Source organism: Mesoplodon bidens (assembly GCF_964165515.1).
Source record: "Mesoplodon bidens genome assembly, chromosome: 14".
Taxonomy (NCBI): Eukaryota; Metazoa; Chordata; class Mammalia; order Artiodactyla; family Ziphiidae; genus Mesoplodon; species Mesoplodon bidens.
The window spans coordinates 68,495,355-68,515,219 of record NC_138170.1 but is presented as its reverse complement, the minus strand read 5'-3'; the positions used below and the strand labels follow the sequence as shown (position 1 = coordinate 68,515,219).

General features: G+C 55.6%; 2 protein-coding genes across 3 annotated transcripts in view; one reads left to right on the top strand and one right to left on the bottom strand.

The window, feature by feature from the left end:
* DRC1 (dynein regulatory complex subunit 1) overlaps nt 1-5,239 on the top strand; it is a 53,762-nt gene extending 48,523 nt beyond the window's left edge. The window contains exons 14-17 of the mRNA XM_081254064.1: nt 1,958-2,133; nt 3,250-3,393; nt 3,756-3,858; nt 4,989-5,239. Of these exons, the coding sequence (XP_081110190.1) occupies nt 1,958-2,133; nt 3,250-3,393; nt 3,756-3,858; nt 4,989-5,045 (480 nt within the window). The 3' untranslated portion in view covers nt 5,046-5,239. The remainder of the gene's footprint in view (nt 1-1,957; nt 2,134-3,249; nt 3,394-3,755; nt 3,859-4,988) is intronic.
* Nucleotides 5,240-6,501: 1,262 nt separating this feature from the next.
* OTOF (otoferlin) overlaps nt 6,502-19,865 on the bottom strand; it is a gene marked incomplete at both ends in the record, with an annotated part of 90,075 nt that continues 76,711 nt past the window's right edge. For both annotated transcript variants that reach the window (XM_081254982.1, XM_081254983.1), the window contains 17 exons: nt 6,502-6,682; nt 8,798-8,898; nt 8,997-9,175; nt 9,302-9,543; nt 9,698-9,796; nt 11,273-11,361; nt 11,719-11,861; nt 12,535-12,695; nt 13,339-13,509; nt 13,625-13,752; nt 14,055-14,192; nt 14,562-14,693; nt 14,797-14,933; nt 15,809-15,875; nt 17,577-17,708; nt 18,133-18,162; nt 19,671-19,741. In XM_081254982.1, the coding sequence (XP_081111108.1) occupies nt 6,502-6,682; nt 8,798-8,898; nt 8,997-9,175; nt 9,302-9,543; nt 9,698-9,796; nt 11,273-11,361; nt 11,719-11,861; nt 12,535-12,695; nt 13,339-13,509; nt 13,625-13,752; nt 14,055-14,192; nt 14,562-14,693; nt 14,797-14,933; nt 15,809-15,875; nt 17,577-17,708; nt 18,133-18,162; nt 19,671-19,741 (2,201 nt within the window). The remainder of the gene's footprint in view (nt 6,683-8,797; nt 8,899-8,996; nt 9,176-9,301; nt 9,544-9,697; nt 9,797-11,272; nt 11,362-11,718; nt 11,862-12,534; nt 12,696-13,338; nt 13,510-13,624; nt 13,753-14,054; nt 14,193-14,561; nt 14,694-14,796; nt 14,934-15,808; nt 15,876-17,576; nt 17,709-18,132; nt 18,163-19,670; nt 19,742-19,865) is intronic.

Here is a 19,865-nt window from a genome sequence, read left to right as displayed (position 1 = left end):
ATGTGAATTGGTACAGCCACTATGGAGAACGGTATGGAGGTTCCTTAAAAAACTAAAAATAGAACTACCATATGACCCAGCAATCCCACTACTGGGCATATACCCTGAGAAAACCATAATTCAAAAAGAGACATGTACCAAAATGTTCATAGCAGCCCTATTTACAATAGCCCGGAGCTGGAAACAACCTAAGTGTCCATCATCGGATGAATGGGTAAAGAAGATGTGGCACATATATACAATGGAATATTACTCAGCCATAAAAAGAAACGAAACTGAGCTATTTGTAATGAGGTGGATAGACCTAGAGTCTGTCATACAGAGTGAAGTAAGTCAGAAAGACAAATACCGTATGCTAACACATATATATGGAATTAAAAAAAATGTCATGAAGAACATAGGGGTAAGACAGGAATAAAGACACAGACCTACTAGAGAATGGACTTGAGGATATGGGCAGGGGGAAGGGTAAGCTGTGACAAAGCGAAAGAGCGGCATGGACATATATACACTACCAAACATAAGGTAGATAGCTAGTGGGAAGCAGCCGCATAGCACAGGGAGATCAGCTCGGTGCTTTGTGACCACCTGGAGGGGTGGGATAGGGAGGGTGGGAGGGAGACGCAAGAGGGAGGGGATATGGGAACATGTGTATATGTATAACTGATTAAATTTGTTATAAAGCAAAAAAAAATAAAAATAAAAAATATTAAAAAAATGTTAAAAGAAAAAAAACCGTAGAGTACACTTCACCCTGTGATTCCTCTTCTAGGATTTTAGTCTATTGATATACTCGATACAATTGAAACGATGTGTTTATCACAGCTTATTCATCGCAGCACTGTTTGAAATGACAAAAGATTGGAAATGACCTAAATTTTCATCATTAAGGAATTGATTAATATATGGTGCATCTCCACAATGGAATACTATGCAGGTGTAAAAAAAAGAACAAGAGGGCTTCCCTGGTGGTGCAGTGGTTGAGAGTCTGCCTGCCGATGCAGGAGACACGGGTTCGTGCCCCGGTCGGGGAAGATCCCACATGCCGCGGAGCGGCTGGGCCCGTGAGCCATGGCCGCTGAGCCTGCGCGTCTGGAGCCTGTGCTCCGCAACGGGAGAGGCCACAGCAGTGAGAGGCCCGCGTACCGCAAAAAAAAAAAAAAAAAAAAAAGAACAAGAAAGTTCTTTATGTGTTTATGTGAAAAGCTCTCTAAGGTTTATTGGTATGTGAAACTCTACTATGTATGTAGTAGAGTATCATTCATGTAAAAATGGAAGAAAAAGTGAAAGTGTGTGTGTGCTTATATGTATATATATTTCTTTGGAAGGATACATAAGAAACTGATAACATTGATTTGCCCATGGGAAGTAAAATGAATGAACTGCAAGGCAGGAGTAGGAGGACTTTTTAAAATTAAAAAGTTAAAATTTAATTTGTATTATGAGTCGAGGATATTTATATCATATAAGCTTTATGAATATCAATAAAATGAACACCTGTGAACTGGATTTAGAAATAGAACATTATCACTGTTGTGGTTTTTTTTTTAATTGGGCTGCACTGCATTTATTTATTATTTTTTTTAAATTCTGCTGCACCACATGGCATGCGGGATCTTAGTTCCTGACCAGGGATCGAACCAGGGCCCCTGCAGTGAAAGCACTGGGTCCTAACCACTGGACTGCCAGGGAATTCTCACATTATCACTGTTTAGAAGCTCCCTATGTGCCTCTCCCTGGTCCCATCTTCCTTCTTCCCCATTCTTTTTCCTCACTATTCCTTTCTTTGTGTAAATGCCTCCCTCTGCATCTTTTCCTTAACTTCTGTAACTTTCTGTTAACTTTTCTCCGTTTTTCCTCTTTCTGTCCTCATACACTCATGCTTGCGTACCTCCAGCCATGGTTACCCTTGCACCTTTGTCCAGATCAACCCCTGGCATCCGTGTCTCCCCTGCAGGAGCGAACAAGCCTCGTATCACCATTGGAGAAGCTGGACCCCCAGGGGGAGAAGGAGGGAAGCCTTGTGGACCGGGAGCCACAGGAGAAGCAGCCCCCGCCTTCTCCCAGGCTCATCCACCCCAACGATGTTCTCAAGATTCTGGAAGCCTTTGTCAAGGGTCTGAGGAAACCCAGGTGGGCTGTGTTGCTGGAGGGCTTGCCTGAGAACTGGGGAAGCTGGATGGGATGGGGGCCCAGCAGATGCCAGGGATGGGAGAAGAGGCTGCTGAGCCAGAACTTGGGGGTAGTGAGTAGAAGGATGTCTGGAAGGAGGATGAGAGGAATCCATGGACATTACAATGAAAGAAATGGGTGTAGAAGTGATTTGCACGTTTTCATTCATCATTTATTCATTCAACGAACGTCTGTTGGGATCTGCTGTGTGTGAAGGCCCCGTGGGGAGAACACTTTGTGATCAGAACAGTGGTCAAAGCATATGGAGGTGTCATGTTGCTCAGGGGAAGTGGTCACCTCCATCTGGCATAGCAGAGAGGGCTTTAGGAGGAAATGGCACCAGAACTGGGTTTTCCTCGGTGGACAAAGTGGGGGGCGAAGGGCATTTTAGGATGTCACAGCACAGGGAAAGGCCTGGTTCAAGAATCATGACAAAGAGGTATGGCTGGAGTGTCGAGGATCTGAGGAGTGGGACTGGCTTGGGTAGAGGAGCCAGGCCAGATCTTGAGAGCCTTACCCAAATTGCCCAAGGTCTTGGTCTTTACCCTGTAGTGGACCGGAGCTAGGAAAGGATCTTAAGCCATGGGGGAGCCCTGAGTAGACTTGCGTTTTAGAAAGATCACGTTGGCGGCAAGGAGGGGGCGGCTGCTGCTGGATGCAAGGACAGTGGTAGGAAGGTTTGTCCAGGTGGGAGGGAACAGCCTGGATGAAGCCTATCCTAGAGGGGATGGAGAGGAGATAAATTTTGAGAGCTGCTTTGCTACATCTGTGGAATAAATAGGCAGAGTAATAAACTATAAAGCCAGTGAAGTAAACTGATTGAGAGAAAGCTGGTGGATGAAACTCCAGTGATGCTTTCGCAAAGGTGACAATAGCACCAGGAATCAGGAACATTGATGACAAGTGGGTGTTCTTTCTGAGAATCTTCCATGATCTGATGAACTTGTGTAGCTGGGGGGGGGAGGTGACAGGTGGAAAGGCAGTAAGTCTGTGAGGCGCAGGCACTGTGATGGGCCCTGCTCGGGGGCCTGGATGACACCTGGTGGAGAGGACGGTACCAGTGCTCTCAACCTTCAGGGACTTTCGGGCACCAGTGAAGCTGCTGAAGGTTGTGCGAGACGACTCAAAGGACTCCGAGTACTGGAAGGCCCTGACCACGGTTATCCCTGCCACCACCCTGAACCTCTGGGACGCTCTCTACGCAGCCTTGGAGAAATACCAGTATGTGTGTCTGTTATGGCCCAGGGGGAGGAGGGAGCCGGGCAGACAGGTAGGAGAAGGATGCTGATGCTTGGAGCAGCCACATTTGGCGCCTCCCTGTCCCGTGAGCTCTTGGAGAGAAAAGCTGCCAAAGGGCAACTCCTGTTGGGGGGCTGTAGTGTTGGGGGAGGAGCCCTCTGGCCCCGCCCTCCCTGTTCTGTTCCCACTGGCCTGGCTCATTCAGGGCAGGAGGGCTGTTCTGGTGGGCAAGCCTTCTGGGGTCCTCTTCCACCTCCAACCAGATAGAAATACAGAGCCCCTGGCCCTTACTTGATAGAGGATGGAGCATTCAATGGGCCTCTAACCGATTTTTCTGCCCAAAGCCTCGTCCTGACCCAGAGGGCCAAGCTGCTGATAGAAAACAGTTCTCTGGAGCAGCAGAACACAGAGCTCCAGCAGCTACTGCAACAGTATCTAGACTCCAAGGTGGGTGACAAGACCCTCCGGGGAGGGGAGGCGGGATGCTGGGAGAGGCCGTGGGACAGGAGGAGATACTAGGAAGTGACGCGTCACCCCTGCCCGCACCCTGCCGCGAGGCGTGGGAGCTTTGAGATGCAGGCTGTAATTGTGTCCCTTTGATGCCCATTGTTTTCAGCACCGGCTGCTTGTTGGACGGCTCTTAGAGGCAGTGACAAGGCCAGTGCTGGCCTCCCAGCTTACAGAGCCCTTCCACACGAATTTCCTTCTTTGGTCCCTAACAACCAGTCTGTGAGGCAGATAGGACGGAAGTGATTCTCCCCCCTTTCACAAAAAGGAGAATCAAAACTCAGCGCCTCTGTATCTTGCCCAGAGGGCAGACTCTTCCCTCTCTGCCAGCCCTGGGTGTCTGGCCTAGGATGTGACATGGAGAGAGGAGGTTCCAACTGGGGCAGATATTCCCTGGCCCCCACTCGTGCCTGCTCCAGTGACAGTTGGGGCAACTTCCCCATGGCTTGGCAGGAGGAAGGGTCTCCCGGTCCACTCCACAGGGAAGAGTCCATTGGCAGCACAGTTGCTGGCTCTGCCCTGCTCCTGTGGGGTCCTCCACGTGGTGCTTAAGGCAGTAACACGGGGCTGAGCGTAGGTCCTCTGTCATCAGCTGAGGCCAGTCACACGCCCACGCACTGGGGATGTGTGGCCCGTGAGGTCTCAGGCCCCAGGCCACACCTGAGGGGGGATGTGGTGAGCCAGGGGGTCACGATGGCCTCTGGGCCCGAGACAGGACTCAGACGTTTGGGAACCGTGTGGTCCATACTTCCTTCGAGGCCACTGTGGACAGGAGGATGGGGAGGAGGGGGGAAGCACAGGGCCACACTGGGGCTATAGGGTGGGCAGGTGAAGAGCGGAGGGGCGGGCTCAAGAGAATGGAGTGGAGGGGAAGGTTAAGACCATTACCAGAGCCTGACGAGCTGGAGCAGAAGCCAGACGAGGAGCCCAGGGCTTGGCTCCGGAGGAAGGCAGGCTGCGGGCTTTCCCAGGCAGCCGCAAGTGTCTGGGGGAGGAAGTGCTCCCAGGGATTTGGAGGCCTGTGGCAGGGGGACCCTGGGGGAAGAGTCATGACCTTTCCTCTTTTCCAGATAAACTCTGAACTGCAAGTTCCTCTGATTCAGGTGTTCCGGATCCCCACAAAATAGAGCCAGACCTCGAGAGGCTGTCATGTTAGGGCCGACACTGGTATCGGCGTTGGTGCCACAGGTGGCATCTCCTGGGGAGCTGCCTGGGCCCACTCCCTGGGTTTTCCAGAGCTGCTGTTGTCGGGCCTGTCAAGATAAGGTGACAAGAGGAGTTACTTGTATCCTGCAGGCATGATTAAAGTCTTTAAAGAGTTGTGTCTGAGTCTCTTTAAAAGGGTCAGGTGAGACACGGGCCCCTATCCCCACCTCTGTGTCACCCAGCCTCAGACTGTGGTTTGACAACAGGCTTGTAGCTGTGGGACAGGGCCCGTGGCACGGGGCTCCCTTCTTGCTTTTGGGAGAAATTGGTGTCTGCAGGTGGCGGGTGGAGCTTTGAGCCATTTCAGGGTCTGTGCCTGCAGACTGTCCTTGGGCCTGCAGGACACTTTAGTGAGCTTTTGGGGCCCCTGGGTCCAGCCTGCGGTGCCCCCTGGGCTGTGGTGTGAGGCTCTTCCTATGGGCAGCCTGGGCAGACAGCCCTGTACCCTAGGCCCACCTTGAACCCTGGGCCACAAGGCCCCCCAAAGGGTTAGAGGCCCATCCTGTACTGAGTTTGCCAGCCAACCCTGCACCCCGCCCCCCATCAGTCCCCCCACTTGGACAACTGCAGACTTGTCAGCTCAGTGTTTGATTTCTTTTATTAAGAGAAAAATCACCACTCGAGAAAGGAAAAACAGCCAAGAGAAACCCAGCTCACACAGGCAGTGGGGCAGCACTTCAGGCAAACTCCAGGCAGCCCCTGGAGGGCCGGAAGGGCGAGCCTTGAAGGGGCCAGGCAGGTAGGGGGGCACAGGCGTCCAGGCGTGGACGTCCAGGCTTGCAAGCGCTAGCCTGGGCTGAGGAAGCTCTGGAAAGCCATCAGGACCCACAGGCTGGGCAGGGACTGGGCTTGTGCACCCAGGGCTGTGGCTGCCTGGGCTGAGTGGAGTGGCCCGGGGAAGCAGTCACCCCGCAGGATTAGTGGGAAGGATCTGGCGCACTTCTGCAGAGCCAAGATTGCTAGTGTCGGCTGCCCTTGCACGATTGTGTCTGGGGAGGGGAGGTGGACACCTTTTGCTCATTAACTCTTTTGAAAGCTCTGGGCACTGGCCCAAGACGTGATTCTCGATTCTCAGTTAATTTCGTTAACGCTTTCGAGCTCTACGGGAAGGCCTGCGGAGGAATTGGGGTGGCTTCCTCTGGAGCCTCAGCAAGGTGGGGCGGGCCCCCACCCCTTCCCACACTCCCCACCCTGCAGGCCGGGACCAGAGGTGAGGGACCGGGCCAGCAGAAGACTTGAGGTGGTGAGGACAGGCAGGGAGGGGGGTGTCACCAGCCCAGCCAGCAGGACGAAGGCCCCTGGGACCTGAGGCCTCCATGCCAGAGGAGGGGCAAATGCCCAGGCCCAGGATGGAAGCGCAGGGAGGCCCCGGGGCCTTCATGCCCCTAGGAGCTTCTTGACCATGTAGCCGGGGAGGCTGTAGAGGAAGAGGCCCAGCATGAGCAGCCCCAGCAGTGCCAGCACGATCTTGATGATGAGCCACTTGTACCGTGTGCAGATGAGGTACTTGATGGACTTGAGGGGGTTGAGGAACCAGACAAAGGCCGTGTCGGGCCGGCTGGGGGAGGGAGAGTCTTGGTCAGTTGGTGGCATGTCCAAGGCACCCCGTCCCCTTAGCCCTACTAGACCCCAAGAGGACTGAGTCCCCAAAGTACTGAGTGCTGGAGGGAGGGTTTGAGCCCATCTCTAAGCACCAGGTTTGCTGCCTGCATTCCCTGCCCTCTTTGCAGGACCCTCTGGTGCCCCATCTCCTCCCGCGGTCTAGACGGCATTTCTGGCAGCTGGGCAGCCATCACACCTCCCGCATCCTTGCAGTGATGGCAGGTCAATGCTTGAAGAGGCAGCCTCAGCACTGCAGGTAGCTCCGATTATTAGGAAGCTCCCCTATTGAGTGGTTCCTTGTATATGGTCCGGTGCTGCCCCACGTTCTCAGTGAAATCGATGTTTCTCAGCATCTCCCCCTTTCTGCTTCTGTCCCCACCAGGTCCTGCCAGGGGTGTGAGGGGCCCCAGTGGGGCATACGCCACCCTCACCCCGACCTGCCCACCGTCAGGGCTGGATCGCTAATTCTACCTTCTGCAGGGCTGCCCCGCCCAGAAGGGCTTGTTGAGCTTACATTCTGTTGACTGTGTTACAAAAACAACAGGGTCTATGAAATGTCAAGATGGAAAATCAAAGTACTGAATGTGCTCCTTCAAACTCCTCCTGCTCCTGGAGGACCTGGACCACACCCTCCAGAGGCTTTCAGCGCAGATGGGGCTGCAGAACAGGGGTGTGGGCGCAGGGCACCTCGTCTCTAGTCCCAGCGGTGACAGGCAAGTTAGGCATCTCTTTGAGCCTCAGATTCCTCACTTGTACCACGGGGTTAATAGTAGACCCCCACCTCCGGGGTTGGTAAAAGGGTGACATGAGAAAGTGCATGGGAAGCTCTCAGCCCAGCGCCTGGCACCGAGCTGTGCTCCTCGTCTGCTTGTTACTAAGATGTTTGAATGGGATGGAGATACTCACTGTCCTGCAGGGCAGGAAAGGGCTCAGGGTTTGGAGGAGGATACTGGTAGAAACTATTCAGGACTTGGTGGCTAATCCCAGCCAAAGCCTTTCCCCTTTCCCGTCCATCTCTCAACTTCTTTCTGCCACTGGAACTGGGTTAGAGTCTGTCCGGATTGTTGCTGGGACAGGGAGTGGTGTAGTGCGAAGGACACTGGGTTGGCAGTTTGAAAACTGAGGCTGACTCCTAGCTCTACCCTGATGGCTAGGTGACCTTGGGCAATTTACTTTTCCTCTATGGCCTAATACCTGAACATGCAAGACAGTTATTTGCAGTTCTGAGTCTATGATACTGTTCGAAAGCTTAAAAGTTGCTGTCTGTATCCTTATGTGTGCACTTGTGGGCATACTTGTGTGTGCACTTGTGTGTGTGTGTGTGTGTGTTCCACATGCAGCCCAGCTCATAAGCCCTAGGTCCAGGAGGGAGGGAGGAGTACCAGACCCAGGAGGATGCTGGGCTCAGGCCCCAGGGATCTTCTTGACCAGGTAGCCAGGCACAGGGCAGAGGAGAAGGGCGAGAGGAGCAGCAGTGCAGAAGCAGCAGCAGCTTGAGGGGCAGCCGGAGATATGTGCGCCACAGCAAGTAGTGGGCAGACTTGAGAGGGTTCAAGGACCAGATGAAGCTCGTGTCAGGCCGGCTGGAGCCGCAGGAGGAGCAGAGGGAGCACGGAGAAAGGCCACAGAAGCCGAGGGCTGGGGTGTGGGGAGGGCCCCGGCCAAGGTGGGGGGCCAGGATGGGGGCCGACCCTGGGCTGAGTTCATAGTTCCAGGCACCCCCCAGCCATGAAGGCTGCCTGGGGCCCCAGAGTCCACCACTGCAGCTGTTTGTCTTTGGCAAACACCAGGGAGAGCATTTGACTCCGCTAGGTGGGGCCTTCCCTGGGAGAGGTGCAGCTCTCCTGTACCGGTGGCCCATGCTCTGGCTCAGAGGGAGGTGTGGATTTGGGGGAGAAGGGGAGGAGGGAGGAGGCTCCCCTGCAATGAGGCTGTGGCCTAGGGAGGGACAGAGAGGGCAGAGGTGCCTACAGAGTGGAGGGCAAGAAGACCAGAAGGTTCTGGCACCTCCTTCCTGTTCCAGTGCCCCCAGGGACTAGCGTGGCGGGGGCCAGGCCGGCAGGGCACTCACTTGGGTTTCTCCAGGGGGTCAGGTTCATTGCGGGCCAGGCCCACTGGATTCTTCTCCGCCTCCTCGGCAGTGAGTAGATGCAACTCTGCCTCCACCTTGCCCTGCAGAGAGGAACAGAATGGTCCCGGGTGAGGTGCCAGACCCTCAGCGCCCTGGCCTGGCCCAGCCCTGCCCCCTGCCCAGCAGTAGTGGTGCCCACCGTGAGCTCAAACTCATCATTCTCATTGCGGGCCAGGAGGGGCCACCAGCCTTTGATACGCTTCTGCTTGAAGATGGAAGCCAGGGGCACGTCCACCTCCCCCGTGGCCATCTCCATGCTGCACTGCTTGGCCGTCTTCGCGCCCCGTGGGAACCGGTTCAGGTCCAGCTCGATGGCCCCTGTGGCAAACTCAGAGTCAGCTCTGACACCCGGTACTATTGACTGCACCCCCAGACCCAGGCTGGGCTCACCCTGCCCCTGCCTCCCCCTCCCCTGCCCGCTCTGCTCCGGTCCCAGCCTTGCACCCAGGAAGTCGTCGGCGGAGAAGTGGTCGGCGTCCCAGATCTGCAGGGTGAGCCGCGCGGGGATTTTGTATTCAGTCTCGTCCCAGGAGAACATGGACTCCTTCTTGGAGATGACAATCTTTTCCTCGGCAGCCAGGTAGTCGAAGGGGAACAGGTAGCGCCAGTTGAAGTTGCCCTCGCCCGTGAGGGAGTGGTAGTGGACGTCCGTGTCCTGCTTGTCCTCCTGCTGGCCCTTCAGCCACCTGTGGAGCATCGTCGCCTGCTCCAGACTTGTGGCCACACCTGGGGGGGCTCTCTCCACCCACAGCCCCCCTGTCCTCTCCCTCCTCTCCTGCCTCGCAGGGAGGTGGGCCCACCCAGCTCAGCCCCCTCCCGGCCAGGGAAACTCTCACCCACCCCCGCACGAAAATGTCACTGGACTTCTCCCCAGTGAAAAAGTCATCATCCTCCAGGACCACCTCATCTGTGTTCCACACGATGACCCGCAGCTCGTACCTGGGCAGGGGGAGGGGCTGATTAGCTGCCTGCGGGGGGTTTCTCCAGGGTCTTGGGGCTAGGATGGGGCTGGAGATGAGATGACCGGGACAAGTCCTGGGGGCTTGGGGTGGGCATGGGGCCTGGGTCAGGCTGGGGCTGAGGGAGCAGATGTGGGGAGAAGCTGAGGGGATGGGGAAACATGGGGGCACCCGGCTGAGAGAAGAGGGTCCCCTTGCCAGCATGGCTCTTATGAGGAGAGCCAGTTGGGCTGGAATGCCAGGACCCAGAGCACACTCTGGACAGGGAGGCTGACTCAGGCCTCAGAGAGGCTGCCCAGGCTGCAGGGGAGGGCGTGGGGGGTGCAGGGGGGTGCGGGTGTGGCTGAAGCGAGGCTTGGAGAGTCAGCAGCAAGATCCCCCATCTCCAGAGGCCGGCAGCTCCACTCCAGCTCTAATAAAAGTTCACACTTAAGCCCAGCAGCTGGCTGTGGACCACCATGGAATCTGATTTCCTTTACATCCTTGTCCCCAAAGGGGATTTTCCCCTTGAAGTGTAATTGTCATGATAAGTGAGGTAGTTACGTCTCAACCTTTAGGAGTGAGGTTGAGTCAGCTACTAAAAATTGACTGGATTGTGGCTCTTGGAGTTCTGTCCTGGACGGCAAGTCCTGGAGACATAACGGGTTGGGGTGTCCCCTGGTGGCGGGCCCTGGAACAGCAGACTCAGGGTCCCACCTGGAGACTATGCCAGGTAGAAGGGGCTGTATAATTTGTGGGGTCCAGTGCAAAACGGAAACGTGGGCCCCTTTGTTAAAAATCATTAAGGATTTTAAGACTGCCATCTTGAAATAAGCGTGGGGCCCTGTGCAACTTCATAGGCCTACGCACTTGGCCCTGATTGCAGGCGCTGAGGCCAGTGCTGGCAGTGACTTGATCCTGCCACTTTACAGATGGGAAAACTGAGGGCCAGGCAGGCAAAGTGACCTGGCCAGTGTCAACTAGGAGAGACAGGTGGCGTAGCTCCTGACCCAGTACTCCCCACTCTCCCACCCTCCCGCCTCTTCTGGGTACTCGCCCTGTGCATCTCATCAGCAGATGCTTTACATTGGTAGAGCTGAATGACAGCCTGGAGTGGGGACTGTCAGTGAGCAGAGCAGGCTCTCAGGGCTTCTGTGTCTTGTGGGTGTGTGTGTGGGAACCCATGGGGATGCTGTGTGTGTGCACACACGTCGAGGAGTGGGTCTGTGAGGACAAAGTCTGCCGGAGCGTGCCGGTGTGAACTCATGGCCCTCGCTGACCTCACCACGGAGGTGTGGCCCCTGATGCAGCAAAGGGGACCCGCCCAGGGCAGGCCCCACAGCCCTCCTGATGGGTTGGTCTGTTCCCCCAACAAGGCCACAGGGGACTGACTAGGGAGACCTGGGCCTGGAGCCTCCTACAGGAAGGACGCCTTTGGGGAGCAGGGAGGGAGGGGTGCTGGGCCCGAGCAGCTCACTTCTTGGGCTTCCGGGGGGAGATGTCCAGAGGCGTCCCGGGGGCCGGCATGTCCATGGGAAACATGTCCACCCACAGCTCCAGGCGGCCCTGAGGAAGGAGGTGTGGCAGGTCTCACGGACGCCTCCCTCTGCCCAGCAAGGCCAGCTCTCCTCTCCCTCCCAACCTTTGTTCTGTAAGGACCCATTTCATCAGTTTTCATCCTTGGATGCCAGCAGTTCCTATGATGTCACCAATAGCCAGTGGCAGCTTCTGAGGGAGATACCCTAGGTCTCCATCTGAGCTGATGTAATTCTCACACAAAGTTAAGACTCGAACCCTGGAAGTTACGGCGAAGGGCCATGGTGTGTGCGTATGAAGGGAACGCACTGAATAGCATGAGGACCCAGGTTGGGACTCCCTGATCCCAAATACCAAAGAACCTCAGACCCCAGCCAGGCCAGTCACCTGCTCGATGCCCGGCTTGTCAGGGTTGAGCAGCGGCCGCGTCTCCACGTGTTCCGGCACCAGGCGGCAGCCCACGTTGGGGATGTCCTCCCAGTACCTCAGGGCCAACAGTGCCACGTGCTCTTCCGTGGGCTTCCTCTGCCCTGTGGGTGCCAGTGGTGAGCTCACACACGGGCTCAGGAGGACAAGAGACCTGTGCTGGGCCAGGGACTCAGGGGCACCAAGAGGCCCCATCTCCAGTTTACTGTTGGGAAACTGAGGCACAGAGGGAGCTGTGGATTGCCCAAGCTCTCAGCTGCCTCGTGGGCCCAGAAAAGTCTGTGTCCTTGGGTTTCCTCTGCTTGGGAGAACCTGACCAGAGAATTCTGGGCTATGAGGTCAGGGAAGAGAAAAACCCACATCCTGTCCCAGCACCATGAAGATGGTTGGCACTGGTTTCCTGGCAGAGATAACCTGCTGATTCTCTGGGAGGTGCCAGGGGGGCAAAAGTGTGGGGAGAGCCAGACCGACCTGGGTCTATGCCCTCACTCTGCCTTGTAAGAACTGAGTGGCCTTGAGCAAGTCACTGAAACGCTTTGGGTCTCGGTTTCCTCATCTGCAGAATTGGGAGAACCTCCCTACCCTACAGGGATGCCGGGAGAGAGAGTGAAGGGGACAAGTGGGCAAGCGCGGTGTGGGATGGGGAGAAAGGGTGGAGGCTGGGCGCACAGGAGGGGGACACTGGGGTGATGAGCGGATGGGTGGTCCCACCACAGGGAAGTGTGGGTCCTTCCTTGGCCTCTGACACCCCCGTAGCTTCGTCCAGCATCCTGTTACCGTTCTCGTCCTCGATCTCGGAGGGCCCTGTGAAGACGCGGTTGGACACCTTCACTCTCCCAGGGGGCCCGAAGTGGGGGCCGTCCACTTTGCCCTCCTTGCAGAGGCGGGTCAGGATCTGGCTGGGCTTCATGGGGTCCCGCCAGATATTGTAGCCGTGTCTGTCGGAGGAGACACATGGGCTGGGTGAGGCTCAGGGTGCGGCTGGGCCATCCCCGGGTGGTAGATGGTCCTGGCCGATTTCCTTAGGTTGGCTGTTGCTCTGTGTCAGCAAGTGAGCCCTGCCCTGTGCTCCAGGATCAGCTGACACACCAGGGCTGCTGCAGGCTGATCCCTCCTGCCCTGGGCTCCGGCCCACATGCTCAGTGTCCCAAGGATGAGTATCCAGTCTCCCACAGGGCAGCCCACACCATCCCCCCACTGTGTCCCCTCTAACGGAACTTCAAAGACTCCCTGAGGAAACTGATAACACAAGAGGTTAAGGGCCTTGCCCAGGGTCACGCAGCCTGGCAGTGGCACAGGGCGGCCAGATCCTCAGCGCACTCTTCCTAGCACACTTCTGCCTCTCCTCCCAGCCTGCTTTTCTCTCCTCATCCTGCTTCCTCTGTCCTGGAATCCCATCTCTCTCCTTGTCTTGGAATCTGCAGTCCTGGCCCCTGAAGGCTGAGCCCAGAACCTGTCGGGGTGGAGGCCTGGCTGGGACAGAAACCATAATATGTCCACCTTCCCAAATCCCACGGTCTGCATCTTGGTTTTGGAGTCAAGGTGCAGTAGGTGCGCCCTGCCCCACCCCACCCCACGCACGTGGAGTAGGTCTGGGCGATGCCACAGGTGGCGCGGTGCTTGCTGTAGAAGCGGTTCTCCAGGTCGATCTTGGTTTCCCCAATGAGGTCATCGGTGCCTACCAGATCCCAGTCATATACAGCTACCGTCAGCATGGATTCCATGGGGAAGGAGGCCTCAATGTCAAAGGACCTTGTGGGACAGGGTTGGGAGAAGGGTTGAGGGTTGGGCTGGGGTAAGGTGAGTAGGAGGTGGTCTGCTCTGGGGAAGTCGGGGCAGGTGGAAGTGGGACACCAGGAGGCCTTACTTCCCAAAGATGGGGTTGAGCTGCTTGGAGATGTAGTTCTCCTTGTCACGGATGTCAGTCTTGCCTAGCCGGATGGCGATGTAGGGGTCGGCTTTGCCATTGATGTCTGCGGGGTGCAGGTCCGTGGCCTGGGATGGGAGGGGTGCTCCTGAGCAGGGCCCAGGCACCTTCATCTTCCAGTGTCCCTGCCCCTCTCTCTGATGGTCCCATGACAGTGAGGGGCAGGAGCAAGGACCAGAGACTTGCTGTGTGACCCTGGGCAAGTCCCTGACCCTCTCTGAGCCTTGGCTTCCTCCTCTATAAAGGATGGCACTAGACCAGCTGACCTCCCTGTTGTCTTCCAGTTGGGGGCTGTCAGTCTGTAGCTGCTTCAGCCCTTCCTGGGCAGGAGGACCTGGAGCCTGGGGAAATGATGTGAGGGGACTCTCACCCGGACCACGTAGACCCGGACCAGCACGTTGATGGGGTCATTGCTGGGGATGCCCTGGAACATGCCATAGATGGGGTCATAGCCGGCTTCCCGGGACACATCCTCTGGGAGTGGCACTTTGTACACGCAGAGGGAGCCCTGGGGCAAGGCAAGAGTGGGTCAGGGTGCAGGTTCCCATGGCACAGGCAGGGGTGGCATTCAAAATAGCCAAGAGCACTGAGGGTCTGCACCCTGCTGCGGTGGGGCCTTAACCCTTTAGTTGCTGGGGCACAGAGAGTCAGGGGTTCTGGAGGGAGTGGCTGGAGTGGGGGGGCAACTCTGAGGGGGGTGGAGTGGGGAGGTGGGTTTAGGGCAGATGATCTTTATCAATCAGCATGGAAGTATTTTCATACTTTACCAACCGGGTTGGCTGACAGCCCCACCTGGCTGTCAGCCCCAGGCTTGGGGTGGGGAGAAGAGCTGGTGGGGGACTCAGGACTTAGGGCCCACTTGTGCTCCCTGCCTGACCTTGAAGCGGCCCACGATGCGGTCCTCCTCAGTTGCGCCATCATCGTCCCCCGTCTTGCCCCGAAGCAGGTTGAACGTGTGCAGCCAGTCCTCGAAGCCGTCAAACTCTGATTCCAGCTCCTTGGGGTACACCTGAGCCAGGCCGGGCTGTCAGGGGGTGAGGCCAGTCCACTGGCCTCTGTCTTGCCCCCGGTGTGACCCTACCTTCTGGCTAGGTCTGCTCCCAGACCCTCACCTTGAGTTCATCAATCTTGGATTTCTTCTTCTCAGGGGCCTCAGACCCTTGGCCTGGGCCTGGGCTCTGGGTTCTCTTCTTCTTCTCCTCCTTTGCAGCCCTTGCCTTCTCCTTGCCCTTCATCAGCCCCTTCAGGCCTGGCCAGAAACAGACAAGGGGGCAGAAATGATCTGGCAGGAAGGCCTGGGTTGGTGACCCAGCTCTGTCACTTTGCTAATTTAACTTGCAGGTCTCTGTGTGCTCATCTGTAGAAAATGCAGACAATGCTGCCTGGCATGCCCGCCTCACATGGGAGCAGGGCACCAGTATGCCAGAAATGTGCAGAGACTGTTGTGTGCCCTTTGACAGAGAGGGGCATGGAAGGAGCTTGGGTCTTGTGCCAGCTCACTGTGCTCTCTGGCCTCAGTCTACTTGTCTTTAATATTAAGAGGATTGGTCTGTATCAGCATTTCCCAAACAGCATTCAGTGGAACACTAGGTGTAGGTGTTCTTGGAATGCTTTAAAAGATATATGTGTGTGTGTGTGTGTGTGTGTGTGTGTGTGTAAAATAAGCTGGGGAAATATTTTATTATGTCTTCCTTTTAGAGATCTATAATAGCATTTGTATATTAAAGACACTGAGAAGTCCTGCACCAAGGGACCTGTTTAACCCATTTGACCCCAGAACCCTCTTTTCCCTTCAGAAGACCCATTAATAGTGTTCCATGGAAAAAGTCTGGAAAATGCTGAATGGGGTGAGCTCCGAGATCCCTTCCAGCTCTGATGTTCTGTGACTCTAAATGTCTGTCCCTCACTGTGGCTGCTGAACTGGTCAGAGTAAAAGCCATTCTAGATAAGGGCCTCAGCCTGCTCTCTGGTGCCCAGGGATGCCTGGTGATATCTGCTGTTGGCTGCTACAGCTGTGAGGGCCCATGGGAAGGGGAAAGAGAAGCAGCTGGTGTGACAAGGAGGGGAGCCACCCATCTGGGGGGCCGGGAGGGAGAGGCAGAGATCCAGGGCTCCAGGGCTCACCCTCAGTGTTGTCCATCTCCTCCTTCTCCTCCAAATCAATTCCTGAGGCCTCTTGCTGTCGAAGTTGCTGCCAAAAGATGAGGTGAGGAGGAGGGAAGGTGGGTTTCCTAGGGAGGGGTTTGTTGAACCCACACTGTGGTGTCAGACTAGTCTTAAATGCTTAGAGGCAGAAACTCTTTTCCATTGGGTTTCAAACCCATGATGTGCTTAAGTGGGTTAAAAAAAAGTTTATGATGTGTTCAATGTGACTTAACTGTACTTAGGGATTATGATTCTTTAATTGTGTGTGATTGAAAAATATGTGCTCTTTAATGTTACTTCTTAGTGGTATTATTATTTTAATGTAGAAAAGTATAACTGAATAAGAAAATGTGCCTTATTTTCTTCAGTCAGTACACACTGGACACTAAATCATCAGGTTTCACCCAAGGTGTCACCGCCACCTGGTGGCAGCCTGTGCAAATTACAGGAATAGACTCGAGGAGACAATGGGCAGCCTCTTGGAGCTCCAGCCTGGCCAACTTGAATCCAGGAGGTGTTGGTGGGAGAAAATACTACTAGGTGTCCCCCAGTTATCTGCTCTCCTGCTCTCTAAAAGTTTTTGACACACAGCTACCTAGCTAAAGATTACATTTCCCAGCCCCCCTTGCAGCTAAGTGTGGCTATGGGACTAGATTCTAGCCAGTGTGAGCTGAAATGATATGTGCAGCTTCTAGGCTGGGCCCTTAAAAGGAAAGGAGTATGTGTCCCCTTCTTCTCTTTACCCTTCCCGTGGACTAGTATTAGGACATGACGGCAAGCCATCTCTAACCACGCAGATGCCAGTAACAAGATGGCAGGGTCTTGGTCCCTGACCCCACTGAATCACCATACCAACCTTCTTCTTGTTCACATCAATCTAACTTGCTACAGCAGTTTAACCTGTGCTCTAACATGGATAGTAAACATCACACACAACTCGGGTCACAGAAAGGGCCTGGGGGAGAGAATGTGGCTGGATCAGCTTGGTTGAGGAAACACAACCATGGGCACATGTCCATCCTGGTCAGTCAGTCAGTCAAGGAGTGCCCTGAGCTAGGTTGGCAGTGTGGAGAGAGACAAACAAGGAAGAGGAGACATGAGCTTTCTGGAACTTGCAATCTGGCTCAGCAGACAGAACCCATGTGCACACAATAGGGGAAGAACATTTCACAGCCACAGTAATGGAGGCATGTAAAATAAAACAGCTGGGTATTATTATGTAAAATAATAATAGCTGTGCAAATACTACTGAGAAGTTGTTGCTCTCTTTGGCCTCTGAACGTGTATTTCTCCTCTTCCTCAAAGGTCACCTCCTCTCTGAAGCCTTTCCTGATGCCCCCAGTCACTGAATTGCCTTTGTTATCACATGGTAGTGTATCTGCTTACATGTCCATTTTGCATGTCCAGTAAATATTCAGGGCAGGTAGCCAATCTTACCTTTTGGCTCCTGTAGCCCCTAGGTTGGTGTCTGACTCATCATATATACTCAAGAGGTATTTGTGGAAGAAATGAATGAGGACTAGAGGAAACCAAGGCAGGGAAGTTAGACTGGGCCTCCATCCTGGAAAAGGGAGAGCTAGAACTTCGAGGCTGTGAGACAGCCTGCCCCAAGCTCATGTCGATGGAGTTGGGGAGCCAGCTCTGGTGCGGGCGTGGAAGCAGCTGGATAGGAGGGTCTGATGTGGAGCTGGGGTTACCCCTCCAAGCCCAGTCCCTCCTCGGGCCCCTGCCCAGGCCAAGGCGTCACCTCTTTCATGGTATCGATGGAGGCAAAGTACTTGGACCACCAGTCCAGCATGCTCTCATCTGGCTCCTCCTCCTCTGGTTCTTCCGAGCTGCCCTTCTTCTTCTTCTTCTTCCTCTCTTTCTCCTCCTCAGCCTGCAGGGTTGGCTAGGTCTAGAGTCCCGCATACAGCCCCGCACCCTGGCCATTCCCGGAGACCTGAACAATCCGGGGTTCCCCCACTCATTCTGACCATCTGCTCCAGGAAATCCCTGGGCTCCAGGAGGCTCTGTGGGGCTACCGACATCAAGGGGCAGGGCCTTGTTTTATGGAAGTGGATGTCACGGCCCAGAGAGGGTCATGACCTGCCAGCATGAGCCCCCAGCCAAGGCAGGATTGCATCTCAGGGGCCCTGAAGCCCAAACAGCTCTCTCCCTCTGCCTCTTTGGAGGGGTGAGATGGCCGGGGCATCAGGGGGTATGGGGTGGCTCGGTCCCTGATGCTGTCTTCCTTGGCCTGATACCCTATGTAGTATAGGGTCTTCTCTCCCCAGAGTGGCCCGGCTGGTCCCCACACTCACCACATCCACCTTGATGACGGCATCAGAAGTCTGCAGAAAGGAACCAAGGAGACAGGGACAGACTTAGCCACTGGGGCTGGAGGTGGTAGGTAGTGGCCGGCCAGGGAGGGTGGAGGAGGGGGACCTCATGCAGGGATGTTCCCTGTGTCGTGAGCGCTGTGCTCACATGGCCAATTCTGGGTCTGTGGAAGGTCTGCCTCGAAGTTGTTTCCTCAGACCTTCCAGGGTGGTGGTTTGCAAACTTGGCTGCACGTTAGCATTACTGGGGGCTTTAAAAAAATCATCAGTTGCAGGGCTCCACTGAGTCCAAATGAGGGTACTGAGCACCAGGACAGCTGTAAACTCCCCAGATGACTGCAGTGGGCAGTCAGAGTCAAGAGGGGAGGCTGACACGGCGTGAGGCTGGAGGTCAGTAATGCTGGCTGGATGAAGGACAAGTGCCTTAAAAAGTAAGCGGACACAAAATTACACAGCTGAAGAGGAACCTGGTGAAAAGGGCCCCACCAGAGTCCAGGGCCTGTGGGACGATGGGGCAGCTCAGGTCTGTGCCGTCCTCTTGGTTCACTGATGGCCTGAAACCAGGGGGCTTCCCTACCCCGGTCCTGCCTCCAGGAGGAACAGGCTTCTCAGGGAGGAGCTCAGGAAGCTGGAAGCCGAGGGGGATGTGGCATCTCCAGGTGTAGCCCCAGAGCCCCTGGCAGTGCCATCCCAGGCCTGCAGGTCAGGCCCCGGGCCTCGACTTCTCCTCTTTTCCATGAGCCATGTCCCGTGCTAACTCAGCCTGCTGGCTGGGATTCTATGGGGACCAGGATGATGAGGTAAGGAAGGATCCTTTCAGACCGGACTCAGATCTCAGAGGCTAGGAGACGCCCCTGGGCTGTGTGAAGCACATGCAGTCAGGAACGGGATTTGGAGAATGTGGTGGGAAGGAAGCCTGCTTCCCACCCCTCTGTCCTGTCTGGATTCAGGATGGCCTGTTCCAGGCCAGCCTCCATCCCGCCGTCCCCTGCTGACGCCATGTCCGCATCCTAACACCGAGGTGACAGGTCTCCCTCTGGCAGACAAAGAGCCCCAGTCCCAAAGCCAGGAGGAATAAGGCGCTTCCACCTGGAAATCCTGCCCCAACCCACACCTTGGGAGAGTTGTTTGTAAATGGCTGGGAAGGAAAACTGGGGACCCTCCGGAAAGAACACTGGTGTTTGCACAAGGAATCCATTGCCTGTGGTGTCGTTTGTTGGAATAAAAATAATTGCAGGCTATTACTTCACACGGTTACTACTCTTTCGGTCTCTCATACGGGTGTACCACGTGTTCACGCACATGTGCACACACATGCGCAGAATTGAGAGTCTCGCCTTCCAGGACAGTATAGGATGGGGCTGTGTGCACGAGCAGTCAGGGTTAGTTCTGGCCCATCGCACACCAAAGGAGGAGTGACTTAATGTGTCGTCTTGTGTGCGGGGTGGCCCGGCTCTGGGAAAGCACCACCCGCAGTTGCACGTCCCCAGCCAGCGTGGGGCTGACCCCAGGCTCCTTACCGCATCCAGCTTCACCATGGTCTCCAGCTTCTTGACAGGCACCTCCGGCTCCATGTTCACCACGACCTCCCCTGTGGGGTGAGAAGAGGGGCCCCCACTGTACAGCACACGGTGGCCCTAGAGGAGCCCGCCTGGACAGAGAGATGGACAGACAGACGAGGAGGAGCAGGAGGAACAGTGAGAGTCAGGGGTGCC